The sequence below is a fragment of the Neophocaena asiaeorientalis genome, unplaced genomic scaffold (genome assembly GCF_003031525.2).
Source record: "Neophocaena asiaeorientalis asiaeorientalis breed wild unplaced genomic scaffold, Neophocaena_asiaeorientalis_V1.1 scaffold40, whole genome shotgun sequence".
Classification (NCBI taxonomy): domain Eukaryota; kingdom Metazoa; phylum Chordata; class Mammalia; order Artiodactyla; family Phocoenidae; genus Neophocaena; species Neophocaena asiaeorientalis.
Window position 1 is genome coordinate 1,668,676 of NW_020185335.1, and position 13,629 is coordinate 1,682,304.

Below are 13,629 nucleotides of genomic sequence, written 5' to 3' on the forward strand. Positions count from 1 at the left end.
CCTCAAAATGAGAAAGTTTGAGCTTTTAATAAAAGTAATAATTGTAGTTGAAACATACCAAGTAAGTTTATATCAGTGAGTTCATAATAATTAAAAAATTTTTTTGAAAACTTTATTGGTCATCTTTGGAGGATACTAGGGAACTGACTCATTATTTTGAAAACTGATAAATGAAAGAAACAAACATTTATCATGCCTTTCCTTACCAGTAGTTCCTTGTAAAGGAATTATTGCTAAGTTCCTTCTGAAGGAACTATTGGTGATCCAATGGTATACATAGAGAAATTGCTCCTTAGAGGAATAATCCAGCTAATGAAGAAGGAATGGAAGAATTAGGATATTACCATTTTGCAATTCCTGATGATCGTCGGTGCTGCTCATGTCACAGGAGAGACAACCACCAGAAATAATTATATGCCTCCTGATGAAAGTTCATACCACCACCTGTGAATTATATTTGCTAAATCAAAACAAAAGAAAAACTGATAAACCTGAATCTGATCAAGCCTCCTTGTCTGTTTAAAAAGAGACGTTTTATAAGTGTCCATTGTAGTTTTGTTTCTGTTAGGAAAGCATTGGGAACAATCTGTATCTCCACAAAAAGAGTAGGTAAGTTGGGCTTCCCTGGTGGCGCAGTGGTTAAGAATCTGCCTGCCAATGCAGGGGACATGGGTTTGAGCACTGCTCCGGGAAGATCCCACATGCCACGGAGCAGCTAAGCCTGTGTGCCACAACTGCTGAGCCTGCGCTCTAGAGCCCGTGAGCCACAACTACTGAGCCCGTGTGACACAACTACTGAAGCCCACGTGCCTAGAGTCTGTGCTCCGCAACAGGAGAAGCTACAGCAATGAGAAGCCCGCGCACCGCAATGAAGGGTAGCCCCCGCTCGCCACAACTAGAGAAAGCCCACGTGCAGCAACGAAGACCCAACACAGCCAAAAATAAAATAAATAAAATAAATAAATTTATTTTAAAAAATGAATAGGTAAGTTGTATATTCATACCTGGGATACTCTATAGCAATGAATATGACTGAATTAGAGCTTCTTGTCTGGATGTGAGTAGTGCTCAAAAGATGTTGAGTGAAAAGAGCAGGAATACAATATGATACTTTGTGTAAAGTCTAAAACATTCAGAAACAATTGTCTCTACATGTATAGCTAAGGACATGACATGACAATGATCAACAGCAGTTTTGAGTTTTGGTCAGTCCTGGGATAGAGAGAGGGATATTCAGAGGGATTCAGTTGAATTTGTAATATTAAATTTATTAAAATAAATAGGGTAAAATGTTAAGATTTGATAAAGCTCGTTGGTGGGTCAAATTTTTGAGTAAAATATTTCATGATAAATTTTCTCAAGAGAAAAAAAAAATGGGATACAATAGGAATGTTAATGCCAGAAGAATGAAAAAACAGGCTCTGGTCCATATAGATTTTATGTTGCCAAGCTACACAGTGGTAAAGCAGTTATAATCTTGTTCTTCAAAAATTGTGTGTGTGTGAGTGAGTGTGTGTGTGTGTGTGTGTGTGTGTGTGTGTGTATGTGTATAAACTGGAAAGTTATTTCTGAGCATTAAAATGAAATACAAGTAACTAAGACCTAACCAATCAATTGCAGATTGGTTAATGTTTACAATATTTTAATTGCATCTTTTCATCAAGATGATTGTTCACATCATAAAGCTCAATGTTAAATTAAAAGCAAATGTATATGTGCATTTGACCTTTTGGGAAATTGTTCTAAAAGCTAACAAAATGAGTGCAGCTTTTTCTAAAGGGCAACCAGATTAAATGCTGATAAAAGGCAATATATTTGTACTTGTACAATATATTTGTACTTCAGAAAAATGTAACAAGGCCAGAAACTTGGTAAAGTTCTCCTATTAAAAATTGCTTTGAAATTCAAGGAAAATTGGAGCATTGAGTCATCTAGGAACCTCACAGGTGATTTTGATTAGTGATTTTTAAGGCACTGTATTTGTTCTAAAGGAGGCTGATAACTTCAGTCCCTTAAGGCTTGTTGCTTATGGCTTTCTGGAATGCTTCTGCTGAGAAAATATTCTGAGAAAAATTCAAGGATCAGCTGGAGAGAATTAGGGACGATTTGCCTTGGAAGACATGGAGTGTAGGACAGCTGTTAGGGCGCTGTCTTCCATGATGTGGCTCAGTTACCTAAGTGATAAGGAAACTAGGCCCAGATTGTTGAAATAACTCACTTAGGTCTCTTAGCTAGAACCAGGATAAGAGAGGCAAAGCTCCTAACTGGTTTCTTTCTGTTCCACTAAGTGTTATATAAAGAGATAGAAACCTTTCTCAGATGTTTTCTTAGTTTCTAACCTGAATTGGGTGCCCTTCCTACTTTGTTTTCACAGTAGCTTGTGCATGACTGTCACGGTATATATCTATCATATTTTATGATAAATATTCAAATGCTGGTTTTCTTTTATGTGTCCTTCTGTGTGTCAGTGAGAATGACTAGCACATTGGTTTGGACACAGCAGGAGCTTTCTAAATTAAAGGAAAACCACAGTGTCTCAAAACACTTGGAAAATAAATATAAAAAAATCAGTGAGTAGCAAAGAGTTACCACAGTCAACCCTTTGGGATGTAGGTGGGGGGAGAGGGAGAAGGTTGCTGTGGATAAGCAAGTATCAATATATTAAGACCTGTTGTTAAGGAAGAAATCGATAGTAGGTGAAGAATACAAAATAACTGTCAGCAGAAAAGAGCACAGCCCTTGTGGGGAATAGAGATAAGAAGGGAGCATACTACTTAACATGTTCCTACGGCATCGCAGGTATGATAGAATAACACAGTAATTGCTCATTATGAATTTAAGTTATCTTTAAAAGGTAGTTTCCATTTACTGAGTTATATTTTCATATGATTTTCTTAAATTTTTCAAAGGCTTTTTCATGAAATGATTCCAAGACTCAAATGCTTTTTTGCTGTTTTTTGAAATATATGTTTAACTTTGGAGGGGGAACAAATTATTTCAGTTGTTTTTTTCCTTTTTAATTATAATATTATTGTATTAACTTTTCTAACTACAAGTTAGATGTAAGTTCTCTTTATTCTGCAGTTTTTTCTCTCCCAGCCCAATATTATTTATCTTTGAAATAAATAATGACAGTTCATCGATGCAAAATTTAAAGGATACAAAAGGATATATGATGAAAACTCTGCTTTCTATCCTCTTCCAATCACTTAGTTTCCTTCCTTATAGGCAACTTGTGGTATTCATTTCTTGACTATACTTCTAGAGACATTTTATACATCTCCAGGCAATGGACATGTATATTCTCGCCTCTTCGAAAAATATATTGTAACATACTGTATGCACTGTCCACTTATTAATCTGTCTTGAAGATTAACCCATACCAATATATAAGCTTTCTTATACTTATTTTTTTCCAACTTTATTGACATGCTCATGGTAGTAAATACAGCATAATATTCTGTTACATGTGTGAATCTATTTAACTGATGTCTTATTAATGGACATTTGTTTCCAATCTTACTGTTTAAAGTAATACTACAATGGAATAATATCCATTATTTTGCTCATGTGTGAATATAAATGCATTGTAAGTTCCTAAAAGTGGATTTGTTGAGTCAAAGGGTATGTGTGTTTGTAATTTAAATAGACCAAATCTTTCTTACTGCATCTTGTGCCAGTTTATACTGCCATTACTAATGTCCTTGCACTGTTACGACAGTTTTTTATCTTTGCTAATATAATAGGTTAAAAAGTGGTATCTCAATACGGTTTTGATTTGCATTTCTTTTTCTTTTTTAATAACTTCATTGAATCATATTTTGCATATCATATATCACACCCTTTTCAGGTATACAGGTCAATGATGTTTTAGTTAATTTTCCTAGATGGGTTTGCATTTGTTTTATAAGGAGACTGAACTTCATTTTGTATGTTTGAATTATTTCTTAGTTTGAACTGTCTGTTCAAATTCTTTGACTTTTTATATTCGTTGTTGGTCTTTTTTTGGCGATACGCGGGCCTTTCACTGTTGTGGCCTCTCCCGTTGCGGAGCACAGGCTCTGGACGCACAGGCTCAGCAGCCATGGCTCACGGGCCCAGCCGCTCTGCAGCATGTGGGATCTTCCCGGACTGGGGCACGAACCTGTGTCCCCTGCATCGGCAGGCGGACTCTCAACCACTGCGCCACCAGCGAAGCCCCATTGTTGGTCTTTTTAAAAATAAGTTTGTAGAATCCTGTTGTATAGGATTTCGTGTCTGTGAAATGAGTTGCAAATATTTTTTCCAAGTTTGTCATTTATCTTTTGCTCACAGAGTTTGGGGTAAAAGCAAAAGTTTTCTGTTACCTTGGTGGTGGACTGTTTATGGTGGATTTAAAGCCAGATTTGTGGGTTAGCAGTGTTTCAGGTGGCAGTTTCAAGTAGCTTTAAGTGAGGAGCAGTAGTACTAGATGGAAGTTGAGGTTGTTGTCTAAGGGGTAGATACATTTAATTGGTTACTATTTTTTTTCTGTTCTGTAACTCATGTAAGTGTTGAGTTGTGTTTTTAGTGATTGCTGCTCAAAAGTGAATGCCCTCTCCTGACATTTACTGACATCCCATTGTATTCTCCTCCAATCATTTTCTTTTTCAACATTTGAAAACCTTGATAACACTTTTAATGATGACACGTAGTACAGTCTGAGCTCTGTTTACTGGCCACTGTAAGTGTGAAGTGTGATCAGAGTTAATCCTTCACTGGAGTATGTATTTCAGAGGCCATTTCCAGTATATAATCTTGTATTTTCCCTGCAAATTTGTCACCTTCAAAAAAAAAACAGCAGCTCATTCTTAGAGCAAAGTCACTGTACCAACAGGAAATATTAGAAAAGAATTAATTTAGTATTTGTCCCTTTAATTTTAGTTTTTCTTTTGGCTATTTAGTTATTAGGTAAGTTTTAACAGCTGTCACAAAAAGCAACAAGTTGTACTCACCAGTCATCAATGACTTTTAGTGTGACTGTCTTAAAACTTGGCCTTTAAAAATATGAAGTAATATTAATGCCTGAGTGTCCTTCTCATTAGTTCACCTTAAGAAAAAAAAATTTGGATAGTTTGTGTAATGCTTGCTGTTTGCCTGAAGCATGATTCAGTGAGGATGATAAACATTTCAGTGATACCTGATTCTTAGAACATTTTCTTCTACTGCTAAAATATTTATTTATAGAATGATTAAATGGGAAGATTTAAAAACCTTCAGTTTGAAAAAGAGAAAGATTTTTCTAATAACATTTTAACTTGTGATTTTCTCATTCACCTCAGCAGTAATTTTTCTGCTGACATTGTAAGAATGACTATAAACATCTTCTATTTCAGAAGTTGTTTTTGAAATTTAAATTGAATGTGTAGACGGAAGGGAAGGGTTGTTAGATAATCTTTGTTGATCTCAGAGGCATTTCAGTTTTCCTTGGGATCCTGGTTATTCTCCCTTTGAGGCTTCTTTGACTTGCTCATGATGGTGTAGTCATCCCACAACCTTTAGGTGTTTTCATTGTAGGTACATTGAGAGAGCAGTTTTTAGATAGCTCGAAACAGGTTTATTTGTAAACTCTTTTACATTTCTCAGTTTGACTTTCATACTTACAGGCAGATTCGTATGGGAAGTAGTCTCATGTGATCTTACATTCCTGTCTACACCAGTCTGCATCTGAGCCCCTTTCCTTGGAATACAGTGATTCTAAATGGGAGCATAGTTTGAAAAACCCCTCTTGAAGAGTCTAACTTGTGTATGCCCTTTGTAAACCACTGCCCGAGAGGGAATGTTTGGCCTCTTCCATGTTAGTCAAGATGGAATGATCAAGTATATCAGAGTGACTGTGATGTTCAAGAAAGGCTAAGTAGACAAACTGTTTAAATACAAGGACTCTTTTTTTTTTAATTGAAGTATTCTTGATTTACAATATTGTCTCAGGTGTATAGCAAAGTGATTGAGTTTTATATATATATATTTTTTTTTTTTTCAGATTATTTTCCATTATAAGTTATTACAAGATATTGAATATAGTTTCCTGTGCTATACAGTAAATCCTTGTTCCTTATCTATTTTATGTATAGTAGTTTGTATCCATTAATTACTCCTAATTTATCCCTCTCCCTCTCTCTTTCCCCTTTGGTAACCATAAGTTTTCTATTTCCTGAGTCTGCTTCTGTTTTGTAAGTAGATTCATTTGTATTATTTTTTAGATTCCACATATAAGTGATATCATATAACGTTCGTCTTTCTCTGACTTACTTCACTTAATATGATAATCTCTAGGTCCATCCATTTTGCTGCAAATGGTACTATTTCATTCTTTTTTATGACTAATATTCCATTATATGTATATATACATATATATTTTTATACACATACACACACCACATCTTAAACCAGTCATCTGTTGATGGGCACTTGGCTTGTTTCCATGTCTTAGCTATTGTAAATAACTACACGGATTCTTAAGCTCTGAGGATTGTGTAAAGAATTATGTAAAGAAGAAATCATATAAAACATTTTAGGTTAATTCCATTACTGGGTTTTCCTCTGGCTTGTGTGTGTTTGTTTACTTCTGTATTTGATTTCCAAAACCTCACCTCTCCATAGTACTTGGTTCGAGCCCTAAATGTAGCACTTTCCACATTATGTTAAAGTTAGTTATTGTCTATCTCTTCTTCAGTTTACATTTCTGGTGTTTAGGACACTGTTTGGCACCTCCAGTTAACTGAGTTTTTGATATTCACAATAGGAACCAGACGTTAAATACACACATGAGCTTGGTGCTCGTTTAATATAACCTGGGAATTAAATTAGGAATTAGGTTTATTAAAACTTTATGACAACACTTTAGTAGTTTGTATGAATATGTAGATCTAAGGTAAACTTCACAGATTATTTGGATGGCAGATACCATAGGACCTTGACAAGATGATCTATTCCAGAACTTGATTATTATGATCAAGATATTGAACGATCTTAAACCTTTGCCTTTTATTTAGGTGGTTTGATGATACAGGTTATAACTATGTACTTTAGCTGACCATTGACTCTGGGTTAAAAACATTGCTTTCCTGATTATGGTAGCAATTTCTTAGATTTTTTTCTTTTCCTTTTTTCTTTCTTTCTTTTTAAAAATTATTTATTTATTTTTTATTTGTAGTTGGAGTGCCTCAAGCTTATCGCCTCTCAAAAATTCACAGACAAACGCATTGGCTATTTAGGGGCAATGCTGCTGTTAGATGAAAGACAAGATGTCCATCTTCTCATGACCAACTGTATCAAGAAGTAAGTCTTAATTTCTTTCTTCCAATAACTACTTTGTACTTTTAGGTCTTTTTATAATAAGACATAAAAAGCTTCTATTTATTGATTTTATATTTATTGTCTAGAATGTATTTGAGCTGCTTTTGGTTCTATAGCTTATATGTAAAGAGGCTAAGCAAAGGATTAAAACTTCTGTAGGGGATAATTTAACTGAAGGTATTGCTGTACATCTTGAGTCATAACAACTATTTAGCCATGAATAAGCATTTGGACTTTCATAGAATAGAAAGAGCATTGGTAAATCTGAGCTTTCTTATCATATATTTTTTTGAATACCATGAGTAATGAAACACTGTGTTTATTAAATAATTACCAGTGTATATTCTTAATAAATACCATTTAAAGGTAAAAAGAGAGGTCTTGTTTGTCAGCAGTCTAATCCCAGATTTCAGTTGCTGGGAATTATATTTAGCCCTGTGAATTTTTGTGTATAAGTCCTTTTTTCTCTAATGGGTGCTTTACTGATTCACTAGTCCAGTTATGTGTTTAACTTACAAAGCTAATGCTTGCCATTCTGGAGAAATTAGAGGACCTGTGAGTAGGGGATTAACAGTTCTCAGTATCTCTCTCTTTTTTTAAATTTATTATTTATTTATTTATTTATTTTTGGCTGCGTTGGGTGTTTGTTGCTGCACGCGGGCTTGCTCTAGTTGCAGCGAGGGGGGGCTACTCTTCGTTGCAGTGGGCGGGCTTCTCATTGCAGTGGCTTCTCTTGTTGTGGAACACGGGCTCTAGGCACGCAGGCTCAGGAGTTGTGGTGCAAGGGCCTAGTTGCTTCGTGGCATGTGGAATCTTCCCGGACCAGGGCTCGAACCCATGTTCCCTGCACTGGCAGGCGGACTCTTAACCACTGCACCACCAGGGAAACCCTAAAACTTCCATAACTTTCTAAGAGAAATTTATTATAAGAGAGACACTGAGGGGTCTTTCCTGGTGGCACAGCCACTGAGAATCCGCCTGCCAGTGCAGGGAACATGGGTTCGAGCCCTGGTCCGGGAAGATCCCACATGCCACGAAGCAACTAGGCCCTTGCACCACAACTACTGAGCTTGCATTCTAGAGCCCGCGAGCCACAACTACTGAAGCCCCCATGACTAGAGCCCATGCTCTGCAACTAGAGAAGCCACCGCAATGAGAAGCCCACACACCATAATGAAGAGTAGCCCCTGTTCGCCGCCAACTAGAGGAAAAGCTCGCGCGCAGCAAAAAAGACCCAACGCAGCCAAAAATAAATAAATTAAGTAAATAAATTTAAGAAAAAAAAAAGAAAGTTATGGAAGTTCTGATGGCCATATTGATTAAAGGTACTTTTTGGTTTGTTTTGATTTGGTTTTGATTTGTCTATTGGTTTAATCTCCTTTTTTAGATTTCTTTTTCATTTATAGTATTTCTGTATTTGACAGAAAGTAGAATCAGGAGGGTATAGGTAATCAATTTGAAGACACTGAACTCATGTATTTTGCTGTGGTAAAAATTATAATTTAAAATTTCCCAATGAATAATGAAAAATTTCAAAATGAAAATTATGATTGCTTGTAAATATAGAGTGTGTCATGTAAATACATTGACTCTGTGACTTAACTTGGGAGAATCTTGTTCTTTTTGCCCTTGAAATAAATATTAATAATGAAAATACTAAGTTGATTCATTTATTCAACAAATATTTATTGTATACCTGTTGTATGCCAGGAGATGTTACGAGCTTTGGGGATGGAGAATGTAAAAAATGGACATGAATCCTTGGTGTCATGGAGGTTACATTTTAGATGTTTAATGTGACTTTACATATTTATTCTGGACAGGCCTCTGAAAGTTTCTTTAATTTTTGTTCTTGCATGCTCTGTGCCCTTATTGTTCAAGCCTTCAATCATATGTTGATAATTTGGCAGTTCTGCCTAGCAGCAAGTTCATATTAGAGACTTAATACCAAACTCAAGTATAGGTTTGTAGCTTGATGAAAATTGAAGAATAGGCATACAGGCAAATAAGGAATCTTCATGTTTAATTTTCATGAGACCCAGCTAAGCCCCAAGTGAATTTAGGAGAGAGCTAATAATAGTTGGGAATTGATCTGGCACTTAAGTTTAAGCTCAGTTAAAGGGCTTCGGATAATTCATTTTTTAAAAAAAATTTATTTTCTTTATTTTTTTGGCTGCGTCGTGTCTTAGTTGCGGCACGTGGGATCTTCGTTGAGGCATGTGGGATCTTTCATTGTGGTGCGGGATCCTCGTTGTGGCGTGTGGTCTTCTCTAGTTGTGGCCTATGGGTTTTCTCTCTCTTTCTCTCTCTAGTTGTGGTGCATGGGCTCCAGGGTGCCTGGGCTGTGTTCTTTGCGGCATGTGGGCTCTCTCATTGAGGCACGCAAGCTCAGTAGTTGTGGTGCATGGGCTTAGTTGCCCTGTGGCATGTGGTATCTTAGTCCCCCAACCAGGGATTGAACCCGCGTCCCCTGCATTGGAAGGCGGATTCTTTTTTTTTTTTTTTTTTTTTTTTTTTTTTTTGCGGTATGCGGGCCTCTCACTGTTGTGGCCTCTCCCGTTGCGGAGCACAGGCTCCAGACGCGCAGGCTCAGCGGCCATGGCCCACGGGCCCAGCTGCTCCGCGGCATGTGGGATCCTCCCGGACCGGGGCACGAACCCGTGTCCCCTGCATCGGCAGGCGGACTCTCAACCACTGCGCCACCAGGGAAGCCCATGTTTTTTTTAATCTGTTAATGAATGGGTCTTTTTATTTGTGAGGTTTTTTGCATTTTGCTTATGGGGCATCATATGTACCAATAGTTTTTCTGTTTAATGATGAATGTTTACCTCATTGTTCATTGGCCTAGAAAAACTCTGACATTAATTATCTTGGAATTAAATCTTTAAAAATTAAATATAATACTTTAAGAGCTTGCATTATGCAAATATTCTTAATCATTGAAAAATGAAGAGTCAACTAAGTACTCTTGGGAACTAGGACACTAAATGGTAAAGCCATAGTTAAGTTAAACTTTATCAGTAATTTTTACCTTAAATATTCAAATTGGTAGACAATAGCAAACCTGACTGATTGACACTTTACCTTCTGTTTCCTTTCCTTTCTTTGTTCTTCAGGGAAGCCTAAAACCATTTATTAGTTCATTTAAAATTACACCCCCCAAAATAAATAAAAATAAAATGACCAATAATGAACCCATTACAATGTTAACAGAAATAAATTTTTTTATGAAAAACTATTTTTCAGAACAAGAACAATTTCAGTGAGAAGAATGGCATTATTTTACAATTTTGTAAATCTCTTTAATATCTAACCTAATGGAAGCTAGAAGCTAGATGCTCATATTTGCTTCTGCATTCAGTTTCTTATGTTACGTTTTGATTAAGTATATGAAGAAGATCTAGCCTTTCACAGATAATGTAGTTTAAAAAAGAAAGAGGACTTTAATAACCTTTCAGATTAACTATGGATAATGTTCTATGATAGTATATCACAACTCCATAAGTGGTAGTTTCTTTAGGGTTAATTACAATGTGGAGTCTGAAACCATATCAGTGAAGTTTGGTTCTTTGTTATATTAAAACCCATTGGTCTGTCTTACACTTTGAATGAACCTTTTACTCTTGCATGCTTTTTAAACATCATGCTTAAAGCATTTGGAGAAAATTGGTTCACTGAGTTTTAAAGTATTGATAGACTGTCAGGTTCATGGTGGCAATAAAAATATTCCAAAATTCTAATTTTCACTTCAAAGCTTAGATTTTATCATTGGCAACAAATATTGTCACTTGTTGCTCTTGAAGTGATAAGGTTACTTGGCTCTTCTTCAAGAAAATGTTTGGCAAATAATCACATCTTAATAATTATAGTTGTCAGTTATTTTTCAAATAAGAATGATGTTCATTTTAAAAGTAGCTAGTTTGTAGTTTAGCTTGCAAATGAAAGAAATACACAAGTGCTTTTCTCTGAGATTGCCACTTTACTCCAGTATGCATCAGAAGTACTTTATGCATACTTTCCATTTTGTCACGCAGAATGTTAAAAAATGTGCACTCAAGAGTCAAGGTATATGGGAGTTCCCTGGTGGCCTAGTGGTTAGGATTCTGGGCTTTCACTGCAGTGGCCCGGGTTCAATCCCTGATCAGGGAGCTGAGATCCTGCAAGCCGTGTGGCGTGGCTTAAAAAAAAAAAAAAAAAAAGAGTCAAGGTATAATAAAACTAATCATTTTTACTGCTTTGTCATGAGCAGTATTAAGTGAAACTCCCTCCGTCCCTCCCTTCTTTCACTCTAAGTGTGTGGCAGTGTATTCAGTGACTACTATTATTTGGTGCCTCTGCCCTGATTTGTGCTAACATTGCATAGTTTTTCCCACCATTGCCTTTGCACTGTCAGTGCGGGTGTCAGTAAAGCTGACAAATAATGAGTTAGTATTGTGAAAATAGTTTGTATCTCGTGGACCCCCTGAAACAGCCTTGGGGACTTCCAGAGATTCTTTAATCACAGTTTGAGAACCACTGAGCTAAACGATTTTAAAATGCTCTTGAAGCTGGTGGAAGTAGCATAACTCAATAATTCAGCTTCTGAATGGTAAGAGTTGGTTATAATATATAAATGAGTTTAGTGGTTCAAGCTTTTAATATTTCAGCTTTTCTGAAAGTATACTTCAGGCTGGTTTAGAAATAATTTTGTACAGTAATCAATGCCTGTTAGAAATAGAATTTTTTGTATCTGTATCACTAGATACTGAGCCTCACTGTAAACATCTAGCTTAGTTTATGATGGTTTAATTAGCTATCTTTTTAGCTACTAATTTTTTCTTCTTTTGAATAAATAGTGTAAAAATTAATGTAACATCAAGGTTAATACTATATCATAAGATCAGAGACCTTATGGTATAGTATTTAGAGTATACAGTGTTTAAGTATAGAGTATATATTTATTTATTTATTTTTGGCTGTGTTGGGTCTTCGTTTCTGTGTGAGGGCTTTCTCCAGTTGTGGCAAGCGGGGGCCAGTCCTCATCGCGGTGCGCGGGCCTCTATCGCGGCCTCTCTTGTTGAGGAGCACAGGCTCCAGATGCGCAGGCTCAGTAGTTGTGGCTCACGGGCCTAGTTGCTCCGTGGCATGTGGGATCTTCCCAGACCAGGGCTCGAACCCATTTCCCCAGCATTAGCAGGCAGATTTCTCAACTACTGCACCACCAGGGAAGCCCCAAGTATAGAGTATATAGTATAGAGTGTTTCTGTTGTGATGTTTAAGTCATCTTAAATGCTCTAGCAGTAGAGATTGTTTTCTGATTTTTTTTAAGGTTTTGGTTACTGTATTACTTTTTTTTTGTAGTTAGTAATAGAGCATATTAAAATCTTTTAAATATACAGTTGTGCTTCGTATTCTGTCATTGCTAGTTTTTACTTTCAGTGGTTTGCTGAGTTTCCTAAAGAGAGTTGTCTTTTAACATCCAACAGATAGCATGTTGTCCAGTTTATGTTGCTTTGGTATTTGGAAACATTGGGTTGCAAGCATGTAGAACAGAATGTCAGTCAGTTTCTTGTGTTGTAATTTGTAATAAAGTTAGAATAAACACTTTTTGCAAAAATAATCCTAATAAATATTTTCCATATTAGAGAAATCATGAATCGTTCAGAGCTACCTCGTTAGATTGTGAAGCTTCTTCATGGGGAGCACCAGGCAGGGCATGTTCATTTCTGCCACCTTCTTTCTTTTGCAGTGATCTTAATCATAGCACGCAATATGTACAGGGGCTAGCACTTTGTACCCTCGGCTGCATGGGCTCCTCAGAGATGTGCAGAGATCTTGCAGGAGAGGTAGAGAAACTCCTGAAAACCTCCAACTCTTACTTAAGAAAAAAGGTAACTTTCCATGAAACCGAATGTATGCGTTTGGATTAGGGAGTATTATGGAGATGAGAAGGCAGATTATTCATATTTGAAAGCTCAAATGATAATATAACTTATCTTTCCCTGTGCAGTAAATGTATTTTAAATGATTATATATGAATCAGTTGTTTATAAATCAAAATCTTTTTTTTATACTAATTTTGGAGGTGATTTTTTTTTTTTTTTTTTTTTTTTTTTGTGGTACGTGGGCCTCTCACTGTTGTGGCCTCTCCCGTTGCGGAGCACAGGCTCTGGACGCACAGGCTCAGCGGCCATGGCTCACAGGCCTAGCCGCTCTGCGGCATGTGGGATCTTCCTGGACCGGGGCATGAACCCGTGTCCCCTGCATCGGCAGGCGGACTCTCAACCACTGCGCCACCAGGGAAGCCCGGAGGTGATTTTTTTTTTTTTATTG

The 13,629-nt window shown here is 36.6% G+C and overlaps 1 protein-coding gene across 2 annotated transcripts in view; it reads left to right on the plus strand.

Annotated features, from left to right (window-relative positions):
* AP1G1 (adaptor related protein complex 1 subunit gamma 1) overlaps nucleotides 1–13,629 on the plus strand; it is an 81,462-nt gene that overhangs the window by 31,011 nt on the left and 36,822 nt on the right. For both annotated transcript variants that reach the window (XM_024735588.1, XM_024735589.1), the window contains exons 3-4: nucleotides 7,175–7,299; nucleotides 13,046–13,187. In XM_024735588.1, coding sequence (XP_024591356.1) covers nucleotides 7,175–7,299; nucleotides 13,046–13,187 — 267 coding nt within the window. The remainder of the gene's footprint in view (nucleotides 1–7,174; nucleotides 7,300–13,045; nucleotides 13,188–13,629) is intronic.